At 40.6% G+C, this 24,815-nt stretch overlaps 1 protein-coding gene across 1 annotated transcript; it reads left to right on the top strand.

Annotated features, from left to right (window-relative positions):
• Positions 1-1,688: 1,688 nt before the first annotated feature.
• LRRC8B (leucine rich repeat containing 8 VRAC subunit B) lies at positions 1,689-24,130 on the top strand. Its single transcript, XM_081087770.1, has 3 exons — positions 1,689-1,789; positions 12,649-14,816; positions 22,598-24,130. The coding sequence occupies exons 2-3, from the start codon at positions 12,678-12,680 to the stop codon at positions 22,868-22,870; spliced, it is 2,412 nt and encodes an 803-aa protein (XP_080943896.1). The 5' UTR covers positions 1,689-1,789; positions 12,649-12,677; the 3' UTR covers positions 22,871-24,130.
• The last annotated feature ends 685 nt before the right edge of the window (positions 24,131-24,815 follow it).

Below are 24,815 nucleotides of genomic sequence, written 5' to 3'. Positions count from 1 at the left end.
TATGAAAAATAATATTTATCGCAATATGAAAAATTATATTTATCTCAGTGGCTTATTGTAAGCATGACACAAATTAATATAAATGAAAGTTATTTGAAACTAGGAAACTAGATAGTAGATATCATTAATAATAGATTTTTATTTGCTCTTTTATTGACAAGGGACTCATCAAAGGAAATCTGCATTTGAGGAAAAGTTTATAATTCTTAAAAAGACAAAAGTTCTTTACAGATAATTTTCAGTTAGAATAAGTATGGTGAACCTGAAGTGAGTTATCATTCTCTGACAGACTGGTTACAGTAGTTTCTCACTATGATTATTTAAAAATATTACTATAGGTGGAGATTTGTATTTCTCTGCTTTCATAGAAATATTGTGTTTAAAGTAGAAAATGTATTTGCAATATTTTTTAAAAGCTGTATTGTATGCCAGAAATCTCATCATGGCTAAATAGCATTTTGGAATGATGCACTAATTACTTTTCTGGCACATTACAGATGCAGTACAATGGGAGAATATGTAAAATGTTTCACACACCAAATGTCTTTATCATGCTTGCTGCACATAAATGCAGGTGTATATCGTATGCTGTAAGCCTTTGAAAAATGTGAATGAGAAAGTCATGGCCCGGTGCTAACCATGAATGAGTATACAGCTCGTTTGTCATACACACTAACTGTGCTCTCTGGCCTGCAAAATAACTTGATACTGGTTAGTAATTACTAAGCAGGCTTTACACATACACTGGCAAATCCAAAGTAACTTTCAGATATGTCCAATTTTTTTTATCTTTGAAAAATGACAAGGAAGCAAGATTATTGCTAAAAAATATCTGAAATACAGTTTGGGGTCAGTGAGTGGATTTCAGGTATTTAATAAACCATATTAAATGAGGATCATATCTTCAGGGCAAATATCAAATGTATACTAACCTTCCCAGCAACATTCAGAGGTTATATAGGCACTAAAATTTTTCACACCAAATTTAAAAATTTTTTGTTTTAGAATGTTGTCACCTTTCAAATTCATTAATGCATATGTAATTTAAACTATTGCAAATGATTATTTGAAGAAGATACTAAGAATGGCTTTTATTAATCCTCAAAGGTAAAAAAATGAATATAAAAGGGTAACTACATTTAATAAATATCATAATTTCAGAGAAATTTAGCCCTATGTCTGAGCTGTGTCTTAAAAGGTTATTTACTTGTGACTATTTCTAATGAAATCCGTAGGCTAAGTTTTAAGAGTGTTGAGTCTTCTCATTTGGACAGATGTGTGGTTTTAAATCAGTGCAGAAATTACAAGGTCTGACAGGACATCTGATAAATGCAAGCAAGACCAACTGTATGAGGACTAAGTGAGGGAAACTAACATTTGTAGATTGGTTGGGAAAAGCTAAGTGTTTATCAATGTACTGTAGACACGGGATTTCAAATCTATTATGCCTAAATTTCTGTAGAAAATTTTCTGTCATTTAAGGGAGTTTGGGGAGTGAGTATGATCTAATCTGTGAGTGAGATTCTGTATATGTAGCTTTGCCAAGATGTGCCACAGTGTGAAAGTGAACTGATTTATGAAAATTTACTTCTAATATTATATTTTTTGATGGAGAAGTTCTGTGAATACAGTATCTCAATTTTTTTAAGTAATTGCAGCTATTTCAAGATATGTGTGCTTTCTCATAGAATGAAGACAAACACAGAGATGGTGTTTCTAAGAAATTTTAAAAGGTGTAGGCCTCCTGATTGAAGCATTGTCAAATTATTGGAATCATTTTTTTATTGTTGTAAGTATAAATATTTGAAATATGTTATTTTGGTCAATGTTGGCTTGTGTTCTTTGTCGTATTCATTCTCTGTCAAATACCATTGTCATTGTTAGAGCTGTTTAAGTTTATCTTCTCCTGCAACTTCGGTTGCATACTTGAATTATTTTAACTCAGGACCCTTTAGAAAACAAAGTCTCAACCTTTGAGCTAGAAAAGCCCTTAGAGATGCTCTGGTTCATACTGTTCATCCATTACAAGGAATTCCTTTGTGGTATCTCTAACAGGTGAAATAGGTTCTCCACCCCTGATCTAGACCCTGGTAGGGAGAAGGGCTGAACTGTTTCACACATTTCCCAGATCTATGGATGTTCCACTACAAATTGAATCAAAATATGACTTTCTGAAATGGCACCCAACTAGTTCTGCTTCTAGAGGAAATCCACTTATTCTTTCATCAAATAGTCATCATGCAAAAATGTGAAAAAATTATCAGGTTTCCCTATTCATTTTTGTTGTTTTATTTTTCAATTACAGTTTACATACAATATTATTTTGGTTTCAGGTGTACAGCATAGTGGTTAGTCATGTACTTTATAAAGTGATCCCCCTGATATTTCCAGTACCCACCTGGAAACATACTTAGTTATTACAATATTATTGACTATATTTCCCATGCTGTACTTGACATCCCCATGACTATTTTGTAACTACCAATTTGTACTTCTTAATCCCTTTACCTTTTTTACCCAGTTCCCCAGTCCCCCTCCTGTCTGGCAGCCATCAGTCTGTTCTCTGTATCTATAAGCCTGTTTCTGTTTCATTTATTTATTTTTGTTCTTTACATTCCAGTGTACATGAAATCATACAGTATTTGTCTTTCTCTGACTCATTCATTTTACCTGGCATAAGACTATCTACGTCCATCCATACTCTCCCAAATGATAAGATGTCATTATTTATTTATGATTGAGTAATATTCCATTGCATATATGTACTACTGCTTTTGTATCCACTCATCTATAGATGGGCACTTGGGATGATTACATATGTTGGCTTTGGTAAATAATGCTGCAGTGAACATAGTGTTGCATATATTCTTTCGAGTTAGTGTTTGGGGCTTCTTTAAATATATAACCAGAAGTGGAATCACTGGGTCATAAGGCAATTCCATTTAAGTTTTAGGGAAACCTCATGCTATTTCTCATAGTGGCTACCAATGTGCATTCCTACCAACAGTGGATGAGGGTTCCTTTTGCTCCACATCCTCACCAACACTTGTTATTTGTTGATTTATTAATGCTAGCCATTCTGACAGGTGTGAGATGGTATCTCAATGTGGTTTTAATTTTCAATACTCTGATGGTTAGAAATATTGAGTATCTTTTCATATGTTATTAGCCATCTGTATGTCCTCTTTGGATAAGTGTCTATTCAGGTCCACTGCTCATTTTTTAATTGGATTGTTTGGTTTTTTGGTGTTGAGTTATATGAGTTCTATACAAATTTTGGATATTAACCCCTTATTGGGTGTAACATTGGTGAATACCTTTTTTTAATTTTTAAAAATTATTTATTTTATTATTCCTCAACTGAGGATATTTTTTCCATTGATTTTTAGAGAGAGTTTAAAGGAGGAAGGGAGGAAAGGAAAAGAAGGGGGAGAGAGACAGAGAGAGAGAAAGAGAGAGAGAGAAATATGAGAGAGACAGATTAGTTGCCTCCCACACGTGCTCAGGGCTGGGGATCAAACCTGCAACCCAAACCCATGACCCTTCAGTGCACAGGCCACCACTCTAACCACTGGAAACATCAACTATCAATATTTATTTTATATGTCCATCAATATTTGCTTTATATATTTAGGTCCTCCTATGTTGGAGGCATAAATGTTCATAAGGGTTATATCTCTTGTTGAATTGATCCCTTTATCATTATGTAATGTCCTACCCCACCTTTTTGTGTTTCTATTTGCATATTTTTTTTTCCATCTCTTTACCTTCAGCCTGGGTGTGTCATTTGTTCTGAAGTGAGTCTCTTATAGACAACACTAGAGGCCCGGTGCATGACATTCGTGCACTCGGGGGGTAAGGGGGTCCCTCAGCCCAGCATGTGCCCTCTCGCAGTCCGGGAGCCCTTGGGGGATGTCCGACTGCTGGCTAGGCCCACTCCCCATAGGACTAAGCTGGCAGTCAGACAGCCTTAGCATTGCTGCGGAGACGGGAGTGGCTCCTGCCACCGCCACTGTGCTCTCCAGCCATGAGCCTGAGTTCTGGCTGAGCAGTGCTCCCCCTGTGGAGTGCACTGACCACCAGGGGCAGCTCCTGCATTGAGTGTCTGCCTCCTGGTGGTCAGTTCGTGTCATAGCGACTGGTCATTACACATTCAACTACTCTAGGTCCTTAGAATGGACTATTCAATCCATGTACATTTAAAGTGATTATTTATTGCCATTTCATTCTTTTCAATTATGTTTCTTTCTTTCTTTTTTCTTCATCTTCTTCTTAAGCCCCTTAAATATTTCTTGTGATTACTGGTTTGATTATAATGAACTTCTTTAGCTTTTTCTTGTCTGAGAAGCTCTCCTTCAATTCTAAATGATAGCCTTGCCAGGTAGAAGAGTCTTGGTTGTAGGTCCTTGGTTGTAGGTCCAATTACTTTGAATATTTTGTTCCCGTCTCTTCTGGCCTGAAATGTTTCTATTGATAAATCAGCTGACAGTCTTATGGAAGCTCTTTTGTATGTAACTAACTGTCTTTTTCTTGTGGCTTTTAAGATTCTCTCTTTGTCTTTTACCTTTGCCATTTTTATTATGCTGTGCCTTGGTGTGGGCCTCTTTGGGTTCATCTTGTTTGGGATGCTCTGTGCTTCCTGTATGTCTCTTTTCTTCACCAGGTCAGGGAAGTTTTCAGTTATTATTTCTTCAAATAGATTATTGATCCCTAGCTTACGCTGTTCTCATTCTGGTACCCCTATGATGCAGATGTTGTTGCTCTTTATGTTTTCCCAGAACTTTAAACTATCTCACTTTAAAAAATGGTGGTTTTTTTATTTTTGTTTTTGTTTTTGCTGCTCTGATTGGGCATTTCCTGATACCTTGTCTTTCATATCACAAATTCTATCCTCTGCTTCATCTAATCTGCTATTGATTTCTTCTAGTGTATTCTTCATTTCTGGTTCTTTTTTTTTTCTTTTTTCTACTGAAATAGAAACAAAACATCTTTACAGGACCTCGAATCAGATTGCTATAGAGATAGGGAAGGGCTTCCTCCACGGAAAGAATTCTTCTCCATTTAAAAAACAGAGTGAAAGATGACAGAGTGTCAGGAACCTAAAAATGCTATATTTTAGAAACCGAAAAAAATAGTCAAGAAAGTTGCCTCTGCAAAATAAAACCCAGACCTCCTGCTTATGAGGCTAACCTGGAAGCTGGATCACCTTACTAAGCAAATAAGTGTTCTCTTCTCAAATGTATTTTGCAGAAAATTGTCATTATACTTTTGGCAATTATTTTTGGTGTTAATCTTCACCCGAGGATATTTTTTCATTGTTTTTTAGAGTGAGTAGAAGGGAGGGGGATTGACACAGAGAGAGAAACATCAATGTGAGAGCACAACATTGATTGGCTGCCTCCTGCATAGCCTCTACCAGAGGTTGATCCCAGAACCCCAGCATGTGCCCTGGACTGGGAATCGAACTGGCAACCTCCTGGTAACCAACTGAGCACACCATCCAGGGCAGCAAGATTTTTTATTACAAGTAATGTCTCTGGGAGGGATGAGCATTAAGTTGAGAATTTACCAAACAGCTTCTTAAGAAATGACAAAGGTGGAAACTGGAAGATGATGGGTCAAGGTATGCCTATCTTGCCGTCTGCTTAGGATTACCCTCACCTCAGATAGGACTAATCTTAAATAACCATTGGCAGCATTTCAGAGCTTTCTCACATTTTTTTTGTTTTTGTTTTTTTTCTTTTTCCCTTTTCTCCCTTACCTACTCCTCTTCCTCTATTCCAGCTGCACTTAGATGTTTTTGCATAATGCAATTGAAGGCATGGAGTTTGGGTTGGTGGGGGGCTTCAGGCCACAGAAAGATAACCATTAACTGGGTGGTTTTGGCAAGTAACCACTATTTGCCTTGGTGTCCTCACCAATAAAATGGAGATCTCTATTTTCTTTTTAAATTTTTATTTATTGATTGGATTTTAGAGAGAGAGAGAGAAGGAAGAGAGAGACAGACGGACAAACATTGATTTGTTGTTCCACTTGTTGATATATTCATTAATTGGGTGTTTCTTGTATCTGCCCTGACTGGGGATTGGACCCTCAACCTTGGCATTTCGAGATGATGCTCTAACCAACTGAGCTATCGGGGCAGGGTGAGATCTCTATTTCTTAATGTAGCTATAAGACTAAACAAGCTGATTTAACACAATGAATGGAATACATTAGGTGCTCAATAAGGTCTTGTTCTCTTCTTTACCCTTTCTTTTTCTCTGCTGACTTCCCTGCTTCCCTTCCTCTTTCCAGCGTCCAAAGATCTAGTAAACAAATGATCATTCCTCTGGGATGATATCATAGCACATCACTGAAATTCAGTTTCACTGGGGCAAAGCCATAGACAACCAGCATTAACGTTACTTCTCCACTTTGAGAGGACTTTGAGGGACTAGAGTTCCTGACCACCTCGCTGAGAGCCATGACTGTGGGATCTGTGGATCGGGGAGCAGTTTCCCAGGTGAACAGTGCCGGGAGCCAATCACAACCCCAAACTGAGGTGTTCCCGTCAGATGGAATCGTCCCCTTATCTGGTCTTCCAGTCCTAGGGGACAGGAAAAGAGGAAAGGTTTTCAGGCTGACCCAACGAAGTGTTAGAGAAAGACTGATTTCATTAATATTAGTAATGATTTTTTTTTATGAAGTAGATTATAAGTTCACTGTTTGTGAGCATGCACTTTCTCAACACTGATCAAGAATAGGGAAGTTTTTGAATAAGCGAACTAAGGTGATAACAACCACAGATATCCAGAGAGCAGCCTTCTGTAAATCTTAGAACTTTTGTAGCCAAAAACTAATAATTTGTGCTGAATAAGCGTTCTTGAGCACCTAGCATAATCCAGAAGACAATCTGCACCTAAAGCACCATAGCCTAGCCTTTACTCTCCTCCCTGGGACAGGAAATAGAAATGTATAAATCAAAGGCAAGCTATAAAGGAAAATCTGACAGTTTTAGTTACTGATTTCTTTTTTTTTGTTTTTGGGGGGTTTTTATTCGTTTTTTAAGAGTGTAAGTTTCGATGTCTATATGTTTGCTTTTATTATTTTTATCAATCTATTGCAAGTTTTTGATGTAAACAAAGCTCTTACTTTAAAAGAATAACCAAACTGATTAAGCTGCCTAAAAAGGCAGCTTTTCAGGACAGTGGTCTAATTTGCAGTCTTTGAGGCCAACTTAATAGTGACAGCAAAGACACTTTTATAGCTGAATCCCAAATATAGGAAATAGCCTTTATATTTTCAAGATGAAATTATCTTACTGTTAGTTTTGGAACACAACATAACTTAGACAACTGCTGAAATCATTTACTGCTGTGATTTGGAGTATGAACCTGGGAATCATACCCTCTTTAAATTATCCATCACACCTATTAAAATCAGCTTCCTGTTGATCCTGTGTGTGTTTCATATTCAAATAAAATGCTTTCATATTTAAATATCACTGCAGCTGTATACACAACAGTTTTATTGAAGCCATGAATGCTTAAATTATGTCTTTTGTTTCATTTCACTGAGGAAAAAGCCAAAGCATTTTTACAACAATGTATCAATGAAGTGCAAAATCAAATACCAGTCCAAAAGCTTTGTGGATCTGAGCCCTAGTTGGTTTGGTTCAGTGGATAGAGTGTCCGCCTGCAGACTGAAAGGTCCCAGTCAAGGGTATGTACCTTGGATGCAGGCTTGATCCTTGGCCCTGGTTGGGGCGGGTGCAGGAGACAACCAATGTGTCTCTCTATCTCTCCCCCTCCCTCCCACTCTCTAAATATCAATGGAAGGCTATCCTTGGGTGAGAATTAACAACAACAACAAAAAGCATTGCTGTTAGGATTTGTTTGGAAAAAAAAAAAAGAGGTTTGTGGATTTGAAATGTTTTGGAGAAATGTGTGGAAATTTTAGGTATTTCCTAGTTTTTTTGTTTTATTTATTACTAGAGGCCTGGTGCACAGATTCATGCACATTGAAAGGAGATTAATTAGAAGAAATATTGTAGAGGCCGGGAGGGACCATAGGAGGTAGGCTCCAGGGCATGTCCGGCCTGTCTCGCCCAGTCCTGATCGGCAGGATCCCAGCAGCAGGCTAACCTCCCGGTCAGAGCATCTGCCCCCTGGTGGGCAGTGTGCATCATAGTGACCAGTCAAAAGGTTGGGCACTTAGCATATTAGGCTTTTATATATATGGATAGCATATGCCACTCCTGTTTGTTTTTCCTTTTTATTGAATTTATTGGTTAACAAAATTATACAGGCTTCCGTTGCACAATTCCACAACACATTATCTGTACATTGTATCGTGTGTTCACCACCCCAAGTCAATTCTCCTTCCAACACCGTTTATCCCCCTGGCATCACCACACTCTTGTCCATATCCATGAGTTTTTTCTCTTTTTGTTTTTTCCCTCAATCTCTCCACCCTCCCCCCCACACACACATAGCCCCTCAAGCCACCCACTCCCCTGCTGTCTATGAATCTATTTCTGTTTTGCTTGTTAGTTCATTTTGTTCATTAGATTCCACATATGAGTGAAAGCATATGGTATCTCTCTTTCTCTGACTGGTTCTTTTTTATGGTTTCTAGGTCCTTTTGTGTGTTTTCTATCTCTTTATTATGGTTCTCACTGAGTTCATTCATTTTCCCCTTAGTTTCTTGAGCATCCGTACAGCCATTGTTTTGAATTCTGTATGTGGTAAATTGCTTGCTTCCATTTCATTTAGTTCTTTTCTGGAGCTTTCTCATGTTCTTTCATTTGGGGCATGTTTCTTTGGCTCCCCATTTTGGCTGTCTCTCTGTATTTGTTTCTATGTATTACGTAGATCTGCTATGCCTCCCAGTCTTGGTATGATGGCCTTATTTAATAGGTATTCTCTGGGGCTTGGTGACACAATCTCCCTTGTCACCTGAGCTTGGTGCTTCAGGAATGTCTCTTGTTTGGCTTATGTGAGCCTTCCTGTTGTAGTGGAGTCTTGAGTGCTATTGGCCTATCTTGATGGTGTTGATTCTCAGTCTAGCTGACTGTGAGGATCGATCTTGACCATATTGTACAAGTTGCTGTCTGGGGGCTAACGCCACAAAGCAGAATTCACCCCAGCTGGATCTGGTGCCTGCTGACCTTCTCCCTTTGGTTGTGCCACTTATGGACTAATTTGGTCATGCTCTGATGTGGCCTGAAGCCTGTCGCCTGGTTTGTTGGTTCTGGGGCCTCTTGTGAAGGCTTCTAGTGCAGATCAATGTCAGGCGCTGCCTGTGCCCAACCCTGGGTTACCAGTTTGGAGCTCCAAAGCAATCCAGTTTGTGGCTGCCTCTGCGGGGCCTGGGTATGTGGTAGGGGCCAACCTGTGTTTTATTTAAGCCTGGCTTCTACCAGCACCAAGCTTGGGGACAGGTGAGCAAAAGGCCCAAGGCACCCAACACACACCTCTGTCTCCTGGTTGCCTACCAGGCTCAGTCACTGAAAATGCCTCTGGTAGTACGCGAGCTGTGTCAGGTAGGTTCTTAGTGAATCACCAGGTAGGGACAAGTAGGATTCATCGGGTTTCTAGGTCTGAGGCCATTCAACAAAAGCCTCAGTGTACACCCCGGCCAACCACCACCTGCCTGGGAGCAGCAGATCTGTGTGGTGGGGCGGGGTCTCAGGGACTCGTCAGGGTGAGGCCAGCAGAACTCATCAGATGAACACAGACCAAGGTAACGGGTGTGTGGAGGGGGGCACAACACAGGGACGGCGGTGGCTCTGGTCAGCATGTGCGGGAAACATGGCCCTTGCCCTGGAGTCACACTACTCCATCCTTCCCTGTTGTCTTTTCCACCCCTCAGATGTGCTCAGATCTTCTTGAGAGGTCCCCAGAGAAGTCTGCACTGCTGCCAGGCTGGCCACAGCCAGCCAGCTCCTATGCAGGGCATGAGCTCAGCAGTGTAGAGCCGCAGGAAGTCAGGTGGGTGAGGCTAGTGCACTCCCCAGGCTGACACAGCATGGAGAACAGCGGACCCAGGAATGATGGTGTCGGTGGATGGTATCAGGAGGGATTTAGTACAGCTGCCTCTTCAGCTCTCTTCCCTAAGGCGCACAACCCAGTTTCCCCTTGAATGACTCCAGTCCTCTCTGATCCGCCTTCCTTCCATTGGAACCCACAGTGAGTGGCCACGAATGAGATTTTTTTTCTCTGGCTCTTTAAGAGCGTGCCTGGGTTTCTAGCAGACTCCTGTCTCTCTGGTGGTCGGAATCTCCACTGATTTTCACAGCCAAATGTTATTTGGGCTCCTCTTCCTGGCTCTGGTGCTCTGGGCTGGGGATCCCAATATGGGGTTGAGAACCCTTGCTCCTATGGAGGGACCTTTGCAACTAAGAGATCCCTCCAGACTGTTATCTGCCACATGTGGGTGTGGGGACAGCCCTTTTCACATCTCCGCCCTTCCTACCAGTCTCTACTGCAAATCCTGGCTTCTTCTGTTAATCCTTGGTTATAAGACTTCTCTTCCACTAGCCTTCAGTTGGTTTTTCAGGATGATTGTTCTGTGATTTATTGTGATTCTGGTTCAGTCCTGGGAGGAGGTGAGCGTAGTTTCCATCTACTTCACTGCCATCATCTCAGCTGAATATCGTCAGTTACCTGTGTTTCTCTGTAGATAATGGTTTGCAGACAAGTAGCTCCTGACTTTTCTGTTGCCCAATTAATTTTTAACCTATGACTCAGGGTTGAATTCCAGATGTGATCTCACCAGGCAGGTACAGAATGACTGTTGCCCCTTTATCTGGGTTCATCTATCAATGTGGCACCAGATTATAATAATGTTGTAACTGTAGTTAGCATTAATATAGCACATAGCTATATTTATCGTGATAGCTATCACTCTATTAGCTAAAAGCATATATTCATACCAACTAAAAACCCTAGGTATTTTTCACATGATCATCCATCAGTATGTTCTACCATCCTGCCTGCTACCATGTTTATGGCATTTGGGGGTCTACGTGCAGGACTTCCTGTTTGTCTCATGGACTCCTCTTGGTTTTGGTTTTTGTCTTGTACTGACAAACAATTATGGTTAACTGAAGTTGGATGAGGCAGAATGAGAGGAGCTGAGAGTTAGAATTAGACCCACTAAACTAAAGGAGGGAAGGGTGACGAGTTGTATAATCAAGATCCAAGTCCTAAGAGGAAGTCGAAACCATATAAAATGATGTTCAGAGAGGATGCAGGGAGAAAGTGGTGCTCCAGTCCAGCAGTTAAAATCAGGTGTCATGGGTGCCCTAACAAGTGGGAAAGCAAGAAGGTATAGGGCTCAGGATCAGATGATAAGGAGTATGTTGGAGCTGACCGGCAAAAGAGAACACACTGATTAACAGGTAGCAGAGCATCTGTAATGGAATTCTGGGGTTCGAGGCAGGATGCTGGTCTCTAGAAGGGGGATTAATGAGCCAAAAAAAGGCTTCCTTGGGGGTGCTACCAGTACTAGGATATCTAGAAAGAGAAACTCAGACCTAGGAAAGATGCTAAGACTTCAGATTCAAGAAAGTACAAGAGAAGACCATGGACATAGGTTAGAACTGGACCCCCAGTAAAAGATAACCATGCCGCTGTGGGGGTTTTTCCTTCTTTTTTCTTGCCAAAAACATTATTAGGTTCAAAATGTCCTTTTATCTATCTTGCTCTGTGCCCTCTTATAGGAGGTCTGGATTTTACTAATTAACAATTTTAAAATAAGTGATTTAAAAATATTTTTAAATGACTTAATGTTTTATGTAATGTCTCTTTCTGAACTTTGCATAAACCATTTATATAAGGAACATTGAGTACTTTTAAAGAACCTGAAAAATCCACCTTGTTTTTCTGATAGCAAAAATAATTTAAGAATAGATTATGCCCTTAGTCATTTATTCTATTAGTATTTTGCCATGGAAACGTTAAACATGAGAGTCTCTATAATAGAATATTGCTCTAACTGGATTTTTATTCCCAGTCCTTTTTTAAGCCATTACTATTGTTTGTCAGCTTTTAAGTCCTCTAAGTTGGACATGAATTTTAGTTACATCTCAAGAGCTGGGGGTTTAGGGGAGCAAATGCATTAAATTACATTTTGTTTTGAACATAGAATTGGCAGATCCCTCTAGAATTTTCTGAAGGGGTAATTTTATAAGGCAGTGCTTGCTCAAAAGAGGTTCTTCTTAGTGACTGAAACACAACTCTTAGGCTAAAGTGAATGCTCCAGGCGTGGGGGGTAGGGTGTGGAACAGAGCTTACTCAAACCGTTTTTGGGAGGGTGTAAAGTGTAGCTAGGAACAAGTAGCATAAGAACAAGTTGTCCTAGTGTTGATTGAAGAAAATCCGGTTTTTAATAGCTCAGCATGAAGTCAAAATGCAGGAGGAAATGAAATTGTTGCTTCACATCCTGCCCCAGTCGTTTATCACCAAACGGTGTCTCACCGAAGGCACTTTAAAGTGCACATTCTCTAACGAAACCAGGTGCCTTCTGTATCCCCTGATCAGTCCTGCCTTCCAGGGTTTGCCCCTGAACTAAATCCTACTTAGGATATGTGTATATGAGCGTTAGAGTTAAATGCTTATTTTGGATACTTTTACCTCAGCCCCTTTTATTTTTCTCTTCCAGTTTCTGTCCTCCTCCTCCAAGGGAAAGTCATGATCACACTAACGGAGCTAAAATGTTTAGCAGACGCCCAGTCATCTTATCACATCCTAAAACCCTGGTGGGACGTCTTCTGGTATTACATCACCCTGGTCATGCTGCTGGTGGCCGTGCTGGCGGGCGCGCTGCAGCTGACGCAGAGCCGGGTTCTGTGCTGTCTTCCGTGTAAGGTGGAATTCGACAATCACTGCTCCGTGCCTTGGCACCTCCTGAGAGCCAGCGTGAATGCGTCCTCCGACCTGGGGCCGCCGCTCCCGCTCCCCCTCCGAATCCAGAATGACCTCCACCGCCAGCAGTACTCCTACATCGACGCTGTCTGCTACGAGAAGCAGCTCCACTGGTTCGCAAAGTTCTTCCCCTACCTGGTGCTCTTGCACACGCTCATCTTCGCAGCCTGCAGCAACTTTTGGCTTCACTACCCCAGCACGAGTTCCCGGCTCGAGCACTTTGTGGCCATCCTGCACAAGTGCTTCGATTCTCCGTGGACCACCCGCGCCCTGTCGGAAACGGTGGCCGAGCAGTCAGTGAGGCCCCTGACGCTCTCCAAGTCCAAGGTTCTGCTTTCATCCTCAGGGTGTTCGGCTGATGTGGATGCCAATAAGCAGTCCTTGCCCTACCCGCAGCCCGGCATGGAGTCGGCTGGCATAGAAAGCCCGACTTCCAGTGTCCTGGACAAGAAGGAGGGCGAGCAGGCCAAAGCCATCTTCGAAAAAGTGAAAAGGTTCCGCATGCACGTGGAGCAGAAGGATATCATTTACAGAGTGTATCTGAAGCAGATAATAGTCAAAGTCATTTTGTTTGTCTTCATCATTAGTTACGTTCCGTATTTTTTAACCTACATCACTCTTGAAATTGACTGTTCAGTTGACGTGCAAGCTTTCACGGGATATAAGCGTTACCAGTGCGTCTACTCCTTGGCAGAAATATTTAAGGTCCTGGCTTCGTTCTATGTCATCCTGGTTATACTTTATGGCTTCACCTCCTCCTACAGCTTGTGGTGGATGCTGAGGAGCTCCCTCAAGCAATATTCCTTTGAGGCGTTGAGAGAAAAAAGCAACTACAGCGACATACCGGACGTCAAGAATGACTTTGCCTTCATCCTCCATCTGGCTGACCAGTACGATCCTCTTTATTCCAAACGCTTCTCCATATTCCTGTCGGAGGTCAGTGAGAACAAACTGAAGCAGATCAACCTCAATAACGAATGGACGGTGGAGAAACTGAAAAGCAAGCTGGTGAAAAATGCCCAGGACAAGGTAGAACTGCATCTCTTTATGCTAAACGGTCTTCCAGACAACGTTTTTGAGCTGACTGAAATCGAAGTGCTCAGCCTAGAGCTGATTCCTGAGGTCAAGCTGCCCTCCGCCGTCTCCCAGCTGGTCAACCTCAAGGAGCTTCATGTGTACCATTCGTCTCTGGTGGTAGACCATCCTGCCCTGGCCTTTCTAGAGGAGAATTTAAAAGTTCTCCGCCTGAAATTTACTGAAATGGGGAAAATTCCACGCTGGGTATTTCACCTGAAGAATCTCAAGGAACTTTATCTGTCGGGCTGTGTTCTCCCTGAGCAGCTGAGTACCATGCAGTTGGAGGGCTTTCAGGACTTAAAAAACCTGCGGACCCTCTACCTGAAGAGCAGCCTGCCCCGGATCCCACAAGTCATTACAGACCTCCTGCCTTTCCTGCAGAAACTGTCCCTCAATAATGAGGGAAGCAAACTGGTTGTGTTGAACAACCTGAAAAAAATGGTCCATCTGAAAAGCTTAGAGCTGCTCAGCTGTGACCTTGAACGCATTCCGCACTCCATTTTCAGCCTGAACAACCTGCATGAGTTAGACCTAAAAGAAAACAACCTCAAAACTGTGGAGGAGATCATCAGCTTCCAGCACCTCCAGAATCTTTCTTGCTTAAAATTGTGGCACAATAACATTGCTTATATTCCTGCCCAAATTGGGGCATTATCTAATCTAGAGCAGCTGTCTTTGGACCATAATAATATTGAGAATCTACCCCTGCAGCTTTTTCTATGCACTAAACTACATTATTTGGATCTAAGCTATAACCACCTGACCTTCATTCCAGAAGAAATCCAATATTTGAGTAATTTGCAGTACTTTGCTGTGACCAACAACAATGTAAGTAAATTCATTCTTCTCTTTATTTAGTCATTGGAGTGTCTGCTGTTGCAGTGTGTAATGTGGATAGAGAAGATGGACATTAAATCATACTAAGCATCCTCAGAGAACAGCCTGACCACCACTTACTAGACATGTGACCATGGACAAATCACCAAAACACTGAGCAGCAGTTTTTAAGCTAACTTGTAAGTTGTCAGGAAGATTTTATGCAAAACTATATGAGCTCTCGGCACAGTTCCTGATATGTAGTAGTTGCTCAACATATGTTTTCTTTATTCTCTTTTCCTCGATTTTACAGAAACAGCACAGTTGAAGTATGTTAAACTAGTTAGGTGTGACAGAACTTACTTTTCATTTTGGAAAGGCCTTAACTACTTGGAAAGTTTCATAAAACTTTTCGGCTTTCCGTATCTGCCAGAGGAGCAGGAATTTTTGGTAAACATACTGTGATCATGAGTTATTCATAAATCTTTTTTTGTGGTGCAGTAAGACGGATTTGAAATCTACACGCATGTCTAGAAAGGCAATGCGAAATGAAAGGCCTGGTTCCATAATGCAACACTAGGGCTTCTTGGAAGCTTTTTCCAGCATCCATGCTTTACAAATGAACCATAATTTGCAACAGTAAAGCCAAGTTAAGGAAAACTTAACATCTCTGAAACAAGAAAAAACAAAATAAATGACTAGTTTCCTAGGTTAAAATGTGAAGGAGGAGGAAAAAGGAAAAAAAAAATCATGCTAGCCAAAAGCAGCAAGAGAGTGATGGTAATGTCCAAAAGGAAAGAAGGCGGGGAGGGGAAAGAGGGGAGCCGGGGAAGCCTAACTCAGGCCTGCCAAGAGAGGAAAGTGGTCTTCCTTGGAAATGGGAGCTATTTTCTTCTATCCCACTCACAAATGTGTTATCTCTTAGACCTTTCATCATTCGTATTTTATGCTAAATATAGCTGTGAGGATGGTGTTGGCTAATAAACATATTAATCACCTGGTATTATATTTGGAAACCATGGATTGTTAGAGGAATACCAGAAAGTCAGGGAATGAGGGCAAAATTCATGGCACAAAATTCATACAAATTTTAATGAGGGCTCTGATTTTTACAACTCTTAAGACTTTACACATATGTAAAAGGCTAGAGCCCATTCTTAGATAAGAAATCTTAAGGTCGTAAAGAATAATGAGGATTTAAAGCTCTTTTAGGCTTCATTTAGATTAATAGTGCACTTCAGGATGACCTGAAGGGCTTGTTAAAACATAGATTCCTACCCTTGCCAGTTTGGCTCATGGATAGAGCCGTCGGCCTGCAGACTGAAGGGTCCCAGGTTCGATTCCAGCCAAGGGCACATGCTTGGGTTGTGGGCTCAGTCCCCAGTAGGGGTTGTGCAGGAGGCAGCTGATCAATGGTTCTCTCTCATCACTGATGTTTCTGTCTCTCCCTCTTCCTTCCTCTCTGAAATCAATAAATAAATATATTTTTTAAAAAATAGATTCCTGGGCCCCACTCCAGGGTTCCCATTTCAGTAGGTCTGGTGTAGGATCCAAGAGTTGGCAGTTTTAAAATGTCCCAGGTGAAGCTGATACTGTTGATTTTGTGACCATACTTTGAAGTCTACGGGTCTAGAGATTTATCATTAGTGTTGTTAAATTATGCAGTTGATTAATATTAATATTAATGTTAATATTAATATTAATAGAATAAGCAGACTTCTCATCTTTCCCCAAAAGCTGTCCAAAGATTGAATGAACAATTAAGAAGGGAGCGGTGATTTTCTTATTAATAAGACTATCTAGATATAGATTATCAATCTCTTGGTAGGAAGGTTGTTAAAGGGAATTAGAGATTCAGGTTTCATGTGGAATTTTTTTTTTTTTTTTAGTAAATCTTTATTGTTCAGATTATTACATTTGTTTCTCTTTTTTTTCCCCCATAGCTCCCCTCCACCCAGTTCCCACCCCACCCTCTGCCCTTACCCCCCCACTGTCCTCATCCCTAGGTGCACAATTTTTGTCCAGTCTTTTCCCGCATCTCATGTGGAATTTAATTTTAAGGTTCCTTCTAATCTTGATAGCCTCATGATTCTATAAGGTAGACCAAAATAGTTATAAAAATTAGAAAATAGCCCTCGCCAGTTTGGCTCAGTGGATAGAGCATGGGCCTGCTGACCAAAGGTTCCTGGGTTAGATTCCGATTAAGGGCACATGCCTGGGTTGCGGGCTTGATCCCCAGTGGGGGCATGCAAGAGGCAGCCAATCAGTGATTCTCTCTCATCATTGATGTTTCTGTCTCTCTCTCCCTCTCCCTTCCTCTCTGAAATCAATAAAAAAATATATTTTAAAAAAAGAAAATAAAACATCAATTTCGATGCATAAGTATTTATATATGCATATACTTAGAAATGTGAGTTGATTCATGCATTTGGAGTAGAGGTTGGTAAAGATTCCTGAGAGAAGTTTTAAAGATTCTTCTAAGGACTTAAGAAATGTATGAGATTCATAAATGAGGCAATAAATACTAACTCTGGAGTTAAAGACTTTTTTTTTTTAAAGGATGTTGGGTAGCTAATATCACTGAAAAGGTTGCAGAATTAAACTTGGAAAACAAGCACCAAGCTGGTTAGACAGCAAAAAGGACCACAGCCCAAAATCAGAGTACAAACGCGAAATGGTAGCGATACCGTGCCACCGACCAACCCTGGGCACCAGGGCTGCCCCTGAAAACTTGATTCTGCTGCCACTGCAGCCCTTGCCCTTCCACCAAATAGGTTCTTAGTGATTTCTGCTTCTTTGTGACACTACCCCAATTCAAAGTCCAAGTCTGAGCATTGACTGGTAGAGTTATGAATGCTCACACCAAGATAAGATAGGGAATTCTCTAGATAGCAGAGCTATTGGGCAGGTCCCCAAATGATAGACATTCATTGGGAGGGCCCTCCAGAGTTTCTTCCACAGGATAGTACTAGGTGTTATCACAAAAGCATTCAACATTTCTTTTTTATCATGCTTTTGCAGCAGGGTACTTCAGAGCTTTTTAAAAATGAGTATGCGTTTTGCTTCTCTAAGAGGGAGGTATGGTGTGCAATATTTGTCAAACTTACTTGAGCAAGACACTTTTTCATAGTAACTCGCTTGAGTTTCGTGGAACACATCCTGAGAATGCTGGAGGCGGGAAATCTAAAAAAGATAGAAATCATGCACAAAGGATTGCAACAGACATGCCCAGATGTAATAAGAAGTGAGAGCACTTAACAAGGTGGACAGAATGGAGAGTGCCTTGAGGTCTGCAAGTCAAGTTCATGTTTGATTCATTGGAAAATAGCTATGGTGAGACTGAGCTTGAAAGTTCTAGTTAGCTTGAACTGGTAGTTTCAAAGGTGGCTCTGATTATGGTGCATAGAAGATTGGGCCCTGGCCAGAAAGCTCAGTTGATTAGAGTGTCGTCACAATACACCAAGGTTGTGAATTGGATCCCAGGTCAGGGAACATAAAAGAATTAACCAATGAATTCATAAATAAGTGAAACAACAAGTCAGTGTTTCGCTCTCTCTCTCTCTCTCTCATCAATAAATAAAACCTTTTTAAAAAAAGAAGAGTTGGGAGAGGACAGCCAAAAAACAGAACCCCATGAAAAGGTTTGATCAGTTATGATTTACAATTAGGAATACAGATCTAAATGGAGAGACAATGACTCCTGTCTTAAAGATAGGGGAGCCAAATCTACCCACAGCCTAAGCTAAGAATGGTTTTTAATTTTTTACACAGTTGGGGGTAAAACTCAAAAGAATCATGATATTTTGTCTCACATAAAAATTATATGAAATTCAAATTACAGTGTTCATGAGTAAATTCCATTGCTCTCATTTGTGGGCCTATATTACAAAAAAAAATATGTTCAATTATTATTATATTTTGACTTTCATCTCTTAAATATGCATGAAATCTTTTCTCTCTTGTTATATAAGCACCTACATAATTTTCAGTTTTGCCTCTTGGCCCACAAAACCTAAAATATTACTATCCAGCCTCTGCTCTAGTCCAATGCCCTCCTTTTACTGATACTGAACTGAGGCTCATAGTAATTTGAACTGAGGTCTGAAGCTACCCAGTGATGGAACCCAAGTGTTTCAACCCCTGTTCTAGAGCTCTTTCTAGTGCATCTTAGATGCATCAGTCCAACTGATGTTGATATGAAGAGTGGTGTGTGTGGAAGACAGGAGAGGGAGAGGCAGCGTCCACCTCTGTCCCAGTGCTAAAATGTCATTGGATGCTCATCCATAAGGAACGTGATGGAGAAGCACAAGGAAGGGGGCGAGGGGGGATTCATAGCGTCACTCAAATCTTGTAAACCAGCCCAATTGACACCTAGGTCTTCTGACTTCTACATTTCTGCATTTAAAGCATTTCTTGTATTATTAACTCAAAGACGTCTAGCCAAAAGGTGAACAATGTGGAAATTCCTCCTTATTTCACACATTAATGTGCTATGATGCAGAAAGTCACTTATGTGGCAGGGCTTATTGTTTTTACCATCACTGCTTAGAAACGGAAATCTTCAGCTTTGTTTCTTGAAACGATTAGATTTTATATATTTGGTTAGTACTTCCGAGTGAGATAGCACGTGTCAATGGCCAGAAAAAAAGGAAATCTGACATTGAGAAGGATTCTGAAGTAAGGTCCCAGCCTCTGGGAAACGGAGGATTTCATTATCAATGTCAGCCATAGATATAGGAAGAGAATCACCTCCCTTCGGATGTCCTGGGGATATTAGAACATTTTGTTGAAAATATTTGGTTGTGCCGAACTGGTTTGGCTCAGTGGATAGAGCATCAGTCTGCGGACTGAAGGGTCCCAGGTTCGATTCCGGTCAAGGGCATGTACCTTGGTTGCAGGTGCATCCCCAGTTAGGAGGCAGCTGATCAATCTTTCTCTCTCATCGATGTTTCTAACTCTCTATCCCTCTCCCTTCCTCTCTGTAAAAAATCAATAAAATATATTTTAAAAAATATATATTTTTTTAAAAAAAAAAAAGAAAGAAAATATTTGGTTGCCAGAGAATTCTAGGATATAGAGTGATATTGGAGCTATTCATTTTGTTCATTTTATAGTTTATTGTATTTATATATTATAGTTTAGTCTATAAAACCTTTCTGTTTATGAACTTTATTACCTCTCTGATCAAATCTATAAGTATTTCTTTTGATTTTTGAAAAGAAATCAGTGGTCCACCAAGGTAATTCTTTTCTTTCTGGTTCATATATAGTCTAAGAAAGAACATGTTAAATGAACTCAGTATAAATAAATGCTATACAAATCTTTTAAAAATAAAATTCATTGGCCCAGTCGAAAACTGTTTGGTGTTCTTGTAAGCTTCATGCAAACTCTTTTTTAAAGGTGTAGGTAGATTTTTCAGGATGAGATTGCTGAGTTGAAAGAAGGTCTTGAGTCTCTAACATAGCTCCCAGCCTCCTTTAGCAAAATTGAATCCCAGTAGATGAGTTAGGGCTGTGCTTTCACGGGGTGCGGATGTTGAGAAAAAGCCTGCAATGGACGCTTAGTTCTGGGGAAGTGGTTCCACGAACCACAGCCCTGACTCACTGTCATGGCAGCAGCACGGGCATGGTGACAGCCCAGCCTCAGAGGCTCACTTCCTTTGCCTTGTGAAATCCCTCTCCTGGAAGTCGCTAAGATCACACAGTCTGAAATTTGAAAGAAGATTGGGAAAACCTGGTAGTGCTGACAGCCCAACAGAAGGAGAGTGAGGCTTCAGGGTGTCCACCCACTAGGCAGTCAGTTCCAATGAGCAAGGTTCTTCCTGGCATCTGAAAGCGGACTGAAGAAGTGAGATGTGGGTACCCTGGTGCACCTCTGCTTAGGGCTCTCTTCTTCATAACATTACAGACTAATTAATTGTGTAATTGTTCAATATCTTTCTCTCCCATTAGACCACTGTTTCTCAAATGGGGACAACTTTGTCCCCCAAGAGTCATTTGCCTTGGAGACATTTTTGGTTGTCACACCTGGGGAGGGGAGTGGCACCAGCACCTAGTAGGCGGAAGCCAGGGATGCTGCCAAACATCCTACAATGCTTAGGGCACCCTCCACACAAAGAATTATCCTCTCCCGATGTCAACAGTGCACGGTTAAGAAACCCTGCATTAGACTAAGATTCTTAAAGACCCATCTGTCATGCTCAGCACTTTATCCCCAACACCTGAGCACAAAAGGAGGCTCTCCGCACACATTCACAACTGGTTTGCCTAAGTCGTTGCTTAGGCACCAGCAGGCACTATCCTGAGCATATTGCACAGGACTTAATGTTTCCTCTACCCCATCTCACTGGCTCTACTTCCGAGCTGCCAATGTCTCTGAAGGGGTGACATTTCTTCTGTCTCATCTCTCTGTCATATCTCTATATTGAAATCTACATATGCATAGTGTTGCATTTGCATTCTTGAGAAGAGATTGAAATAAAAGGGTAGATGTTTTTTCGTTGCTTATACCCAGTATTTTGAGGTACAGTAATGGGCTATATTGAATGCTGGTTTTAGCGACAGTGATCATTAGGTTTATTATCAAGACTCTTCACTACTGAGTGTATGTGCGGGGGATGGAGGGGAGGGGAGGTGGCAACATAATGAGCATTTATGAATATAGTATGGCAGTTCTTTAGTTTGTGTATAGAACATGTTTATCCTTTTGAGGAGATCATTCTGGATGGCCCCAGAAGTTCCAGCAGAGAGCTGGGTCGGCGTCAGCCCCTCTCCTCCGGAATGCTCCTATCCTCCTTGTTTCTAACACAGCCACTTCCCGAACCAAGAGCCCATGTTTCATGGTAGCAAAGATGCCCTGTCCCCACCTGTGTAAATATGTGGAGTGTTGTAGAGTGAGGTGTGTGCAGCCCAGCTCTGCTTGGCCCAAACTCACCTCTCAGTGGCAGGGTGAGAGCTGAGGGCACTGTGCATGCCCAGCTCTCCTGTGGACCTCTTTGCCCAACAGCCCTATCTCATATACACACAGTGGTTCTCTTAGAAATCCACGTGCACCCTACCCACCAGATAGGGGAGCGGTTCAGTTGAGTGGCTCCAGGAGTTCACTTAATTGCAGGCTATTTATCATATTTTAAATTATTTCTCTGTGTTACATCATTTAATTGAACCAGCCAGAAAACAGGAAGAAGGGTAAATAAATACTCCTGTATATGTAGTGGGCAATGAAATATATTATCATGTCTTCTTGTCTCTGCTTCTGTCGACTTTTTTTTTTTTTTTTTTTTTTTTTACAGAATAATGTTTTCAGTCTGTACTGTGAAACCCTAAGGAAATAGCCTCATGTCTGTTCTCAGGATGTTTTTGAGGGTGTTGCTTATTACATAAGACAGTAAATTCTTCACAAGGACTCTTGAGAACAATTTACTTCTGATCTAGGACTCAAGAATAATTATGATTCTCCTGAGTTACTAGCTTGTTTTTTCCCCCCTTAGGGACAATCAGTATGTAACTGATTAGGTTTTCTTTGAGAATTGCTTATTAGAATGTTTAGAGCCAAATAGGTTGCCCACCCACATATAACAAGGGTTTGAAAGTTTATGGTAGCCTCCATTCTGACTCCATGTTGGAATGTCCTTGTTTTTCCTTTATATTTTCCATCTACTTCAAATGTATCATCAGTGTTACATGTAAACATCCAGAAATGTTTTTGGAAAAGGGTAGAGGTATATATAAGTAATTGTACTATAACAGGCCATCCAAAACTGGTCTTACTGGCTTTTTTCTTTCCGTTTCCAGATTGAGATGCTACCAGATGGGCTGTTTCAGTGCAAAAAGCTGCAGTGTTTACTTTTGGGGAAAAATAGCCTGATGAGTTTGTCCCCTCACGTGGGTGAGCTGTCGAACCTTACTCATCTGGAGCTCATTGGTAATTACCTGGAAACACTTCCTCCTGAACTGGAAGGGTGTCAGTCCCTAAAACGGAGCTGCCTGATTGTCGAGGAGAACTTGCTCAATACTCTTCCTCCCCCTGTCACAGAACGCTTGCAGACGGGCTTAGATAAATGTTGACCTACAGAGAAAACTTCTAAAAGTGTGCCCCAGGGCTTTAAATGAGAACTAAAGTTTCCTAACTTATAAAGATTTTTAAAATGGGTAATAATTATGACTAACTATAATCAAATGTTTTATTAAAAGGCGTCTCAGTGTCTAAGTAAACAGGTAAAAAGTGTTAACACTGAAATGAGTTTTGTGAATAATTGATCTTTTACTTATTGACTTGTAAGATGTACGCTTTGAGGGTGGAATGGGGGACATGAAATTATTGAATGTCCACCTTGCAGTTATTACCTTGAAGATTAGCTATTCTTTCCTCTCCCTCCCCAGCCCCATGACTTATTTGCACACTTGTTTTAACTGACGTCCTGTTTGGATATTTATCAGCTAGACCATAAACTCATCAATATAAATGCCCTTGATGTACACTCAACGCTGTCTTTGATTTATGTTCTTAATTATTTTTAGGCAGGGTGTCTGGTGCTTGGCAGAATTCCTTCTTGGTTTTTTACTTCCTGTCCCAGCTTGATTGAGTCTTCCTTCCTGTGGTTTTCTCTTAACAATGATGAACCTGAGAAAGTGCCTGCTTCGGGCCTCTGCCTAGGACAGGAGCAGGGTACTTAGGACATGTCACCCTTGGGACACCCTGAAAATCCATGTCTTCTCCAAGATGTCTTCTTGTGTATCATCAAAGCTTTTTTTTATTTGCTCGTGTTTATATTAAATGTAAAACATAAATATTTTTATTGCATAATCTTGGATTCAAAATCTGTGGGAATAATTTTTGTAAGGTACAGAAAACACATGCATTTCTGTAAGAATTTACTATTAACATGCTTGGGGTTTTTTTTTTTTGCCTGCTTATGATTCTCATGTTTGTGTGCATTCTCCAAAATGTTTTTGTACTCTGCAACTAATTACTTTTGGATAACAAAAGCCTTGTGTTTCATGCCCTAAAATATGTAAGGGTTTCCTTATAAAAGGATGGCCACACCATCTACCTCTCTCTTCCCTTGTTGCTGTGCTATTATTGTACGGGTACAATTCTTAATAACTTCAGAAACTGTGATGGAGGGGAGAGGTAGAGATTTCAATCTTTAAAACTGACTTCAAAATATCTTGTAGAAATTAAGAGTTAAACCAAAACACTTTACTTTCTTCTCCATCTGCATGATCTGTAGATATGATTATAATGTAAAACACTCAGCCTCTATTCATTGTTTAAGATGAGTTCTCAAAGCTCACAAAGGAATAAACCCATTTAACTGGAATTCATCTCATGCTTCTGGTTAACTTTTCTGGAATACAATTTGCTCTTTTTTTATAAAGAGCTTTTGTGTTTGGCCTTCTACCGTGCATATTGTAAAACGAAAATCAACGGACTCACTTTGGGTAAATGTACGTTTTTAATGTGTTTCTCTAGGCATTATGATGCCATCTAATTTTTGGTGTGACTATGAAGTAATTGATTAACCGCACCTAGACAAAACTGGAAAAACACTATGGGTAAAGAGTACCGTAAACATGGAATTGTGATGTTTGCTGTTTTTCTTGCTTTGCCCATTCCAAAAAGATGAAAGTGAGTCTTTATAACAAAATGTAGCTTCCCTCTCCTGCCACACACACCTGGACTGAATCTCAGAGAAAGAATTGTTTGCGTCAGATGAATTTGAATAATATTAGCTATAAAAATTATAAAACACCAAAGGCTGCCTAAACCTTATGGTTTATTCTGAATGAGAAGGAATGGTGTAAAAATGTAATTCTTACCAAAACTTGCCTTTAGTCAGAACATTCAAGTTCTCAGGGACCCAGGCATAACTGATGAAACTTTCTTCTAGGACTTCAGAAAACAGATTCTGACTATAGTTCTTTTTGTCATTTTTCCTATTTTTAATGTGAGTTGATGCTCATTTTCATATTTCACAATAGAATTGTCATGTGTGTTGATCCCGTGTTA

Source organism: Myotis nattereri (assembly GCF_964212035.1).
Source record: "Myotis nattereri genome assembly, chromosome: 3".
NCBI lineage: Eukaryota > Metazoa > Chordata > Mammalia > Chiroptera > Vespertilionidae > Myotis > Myotis nattereri.
This window is presented reverse-complemented; position numbering and strand designations above follow the sequence as displayed.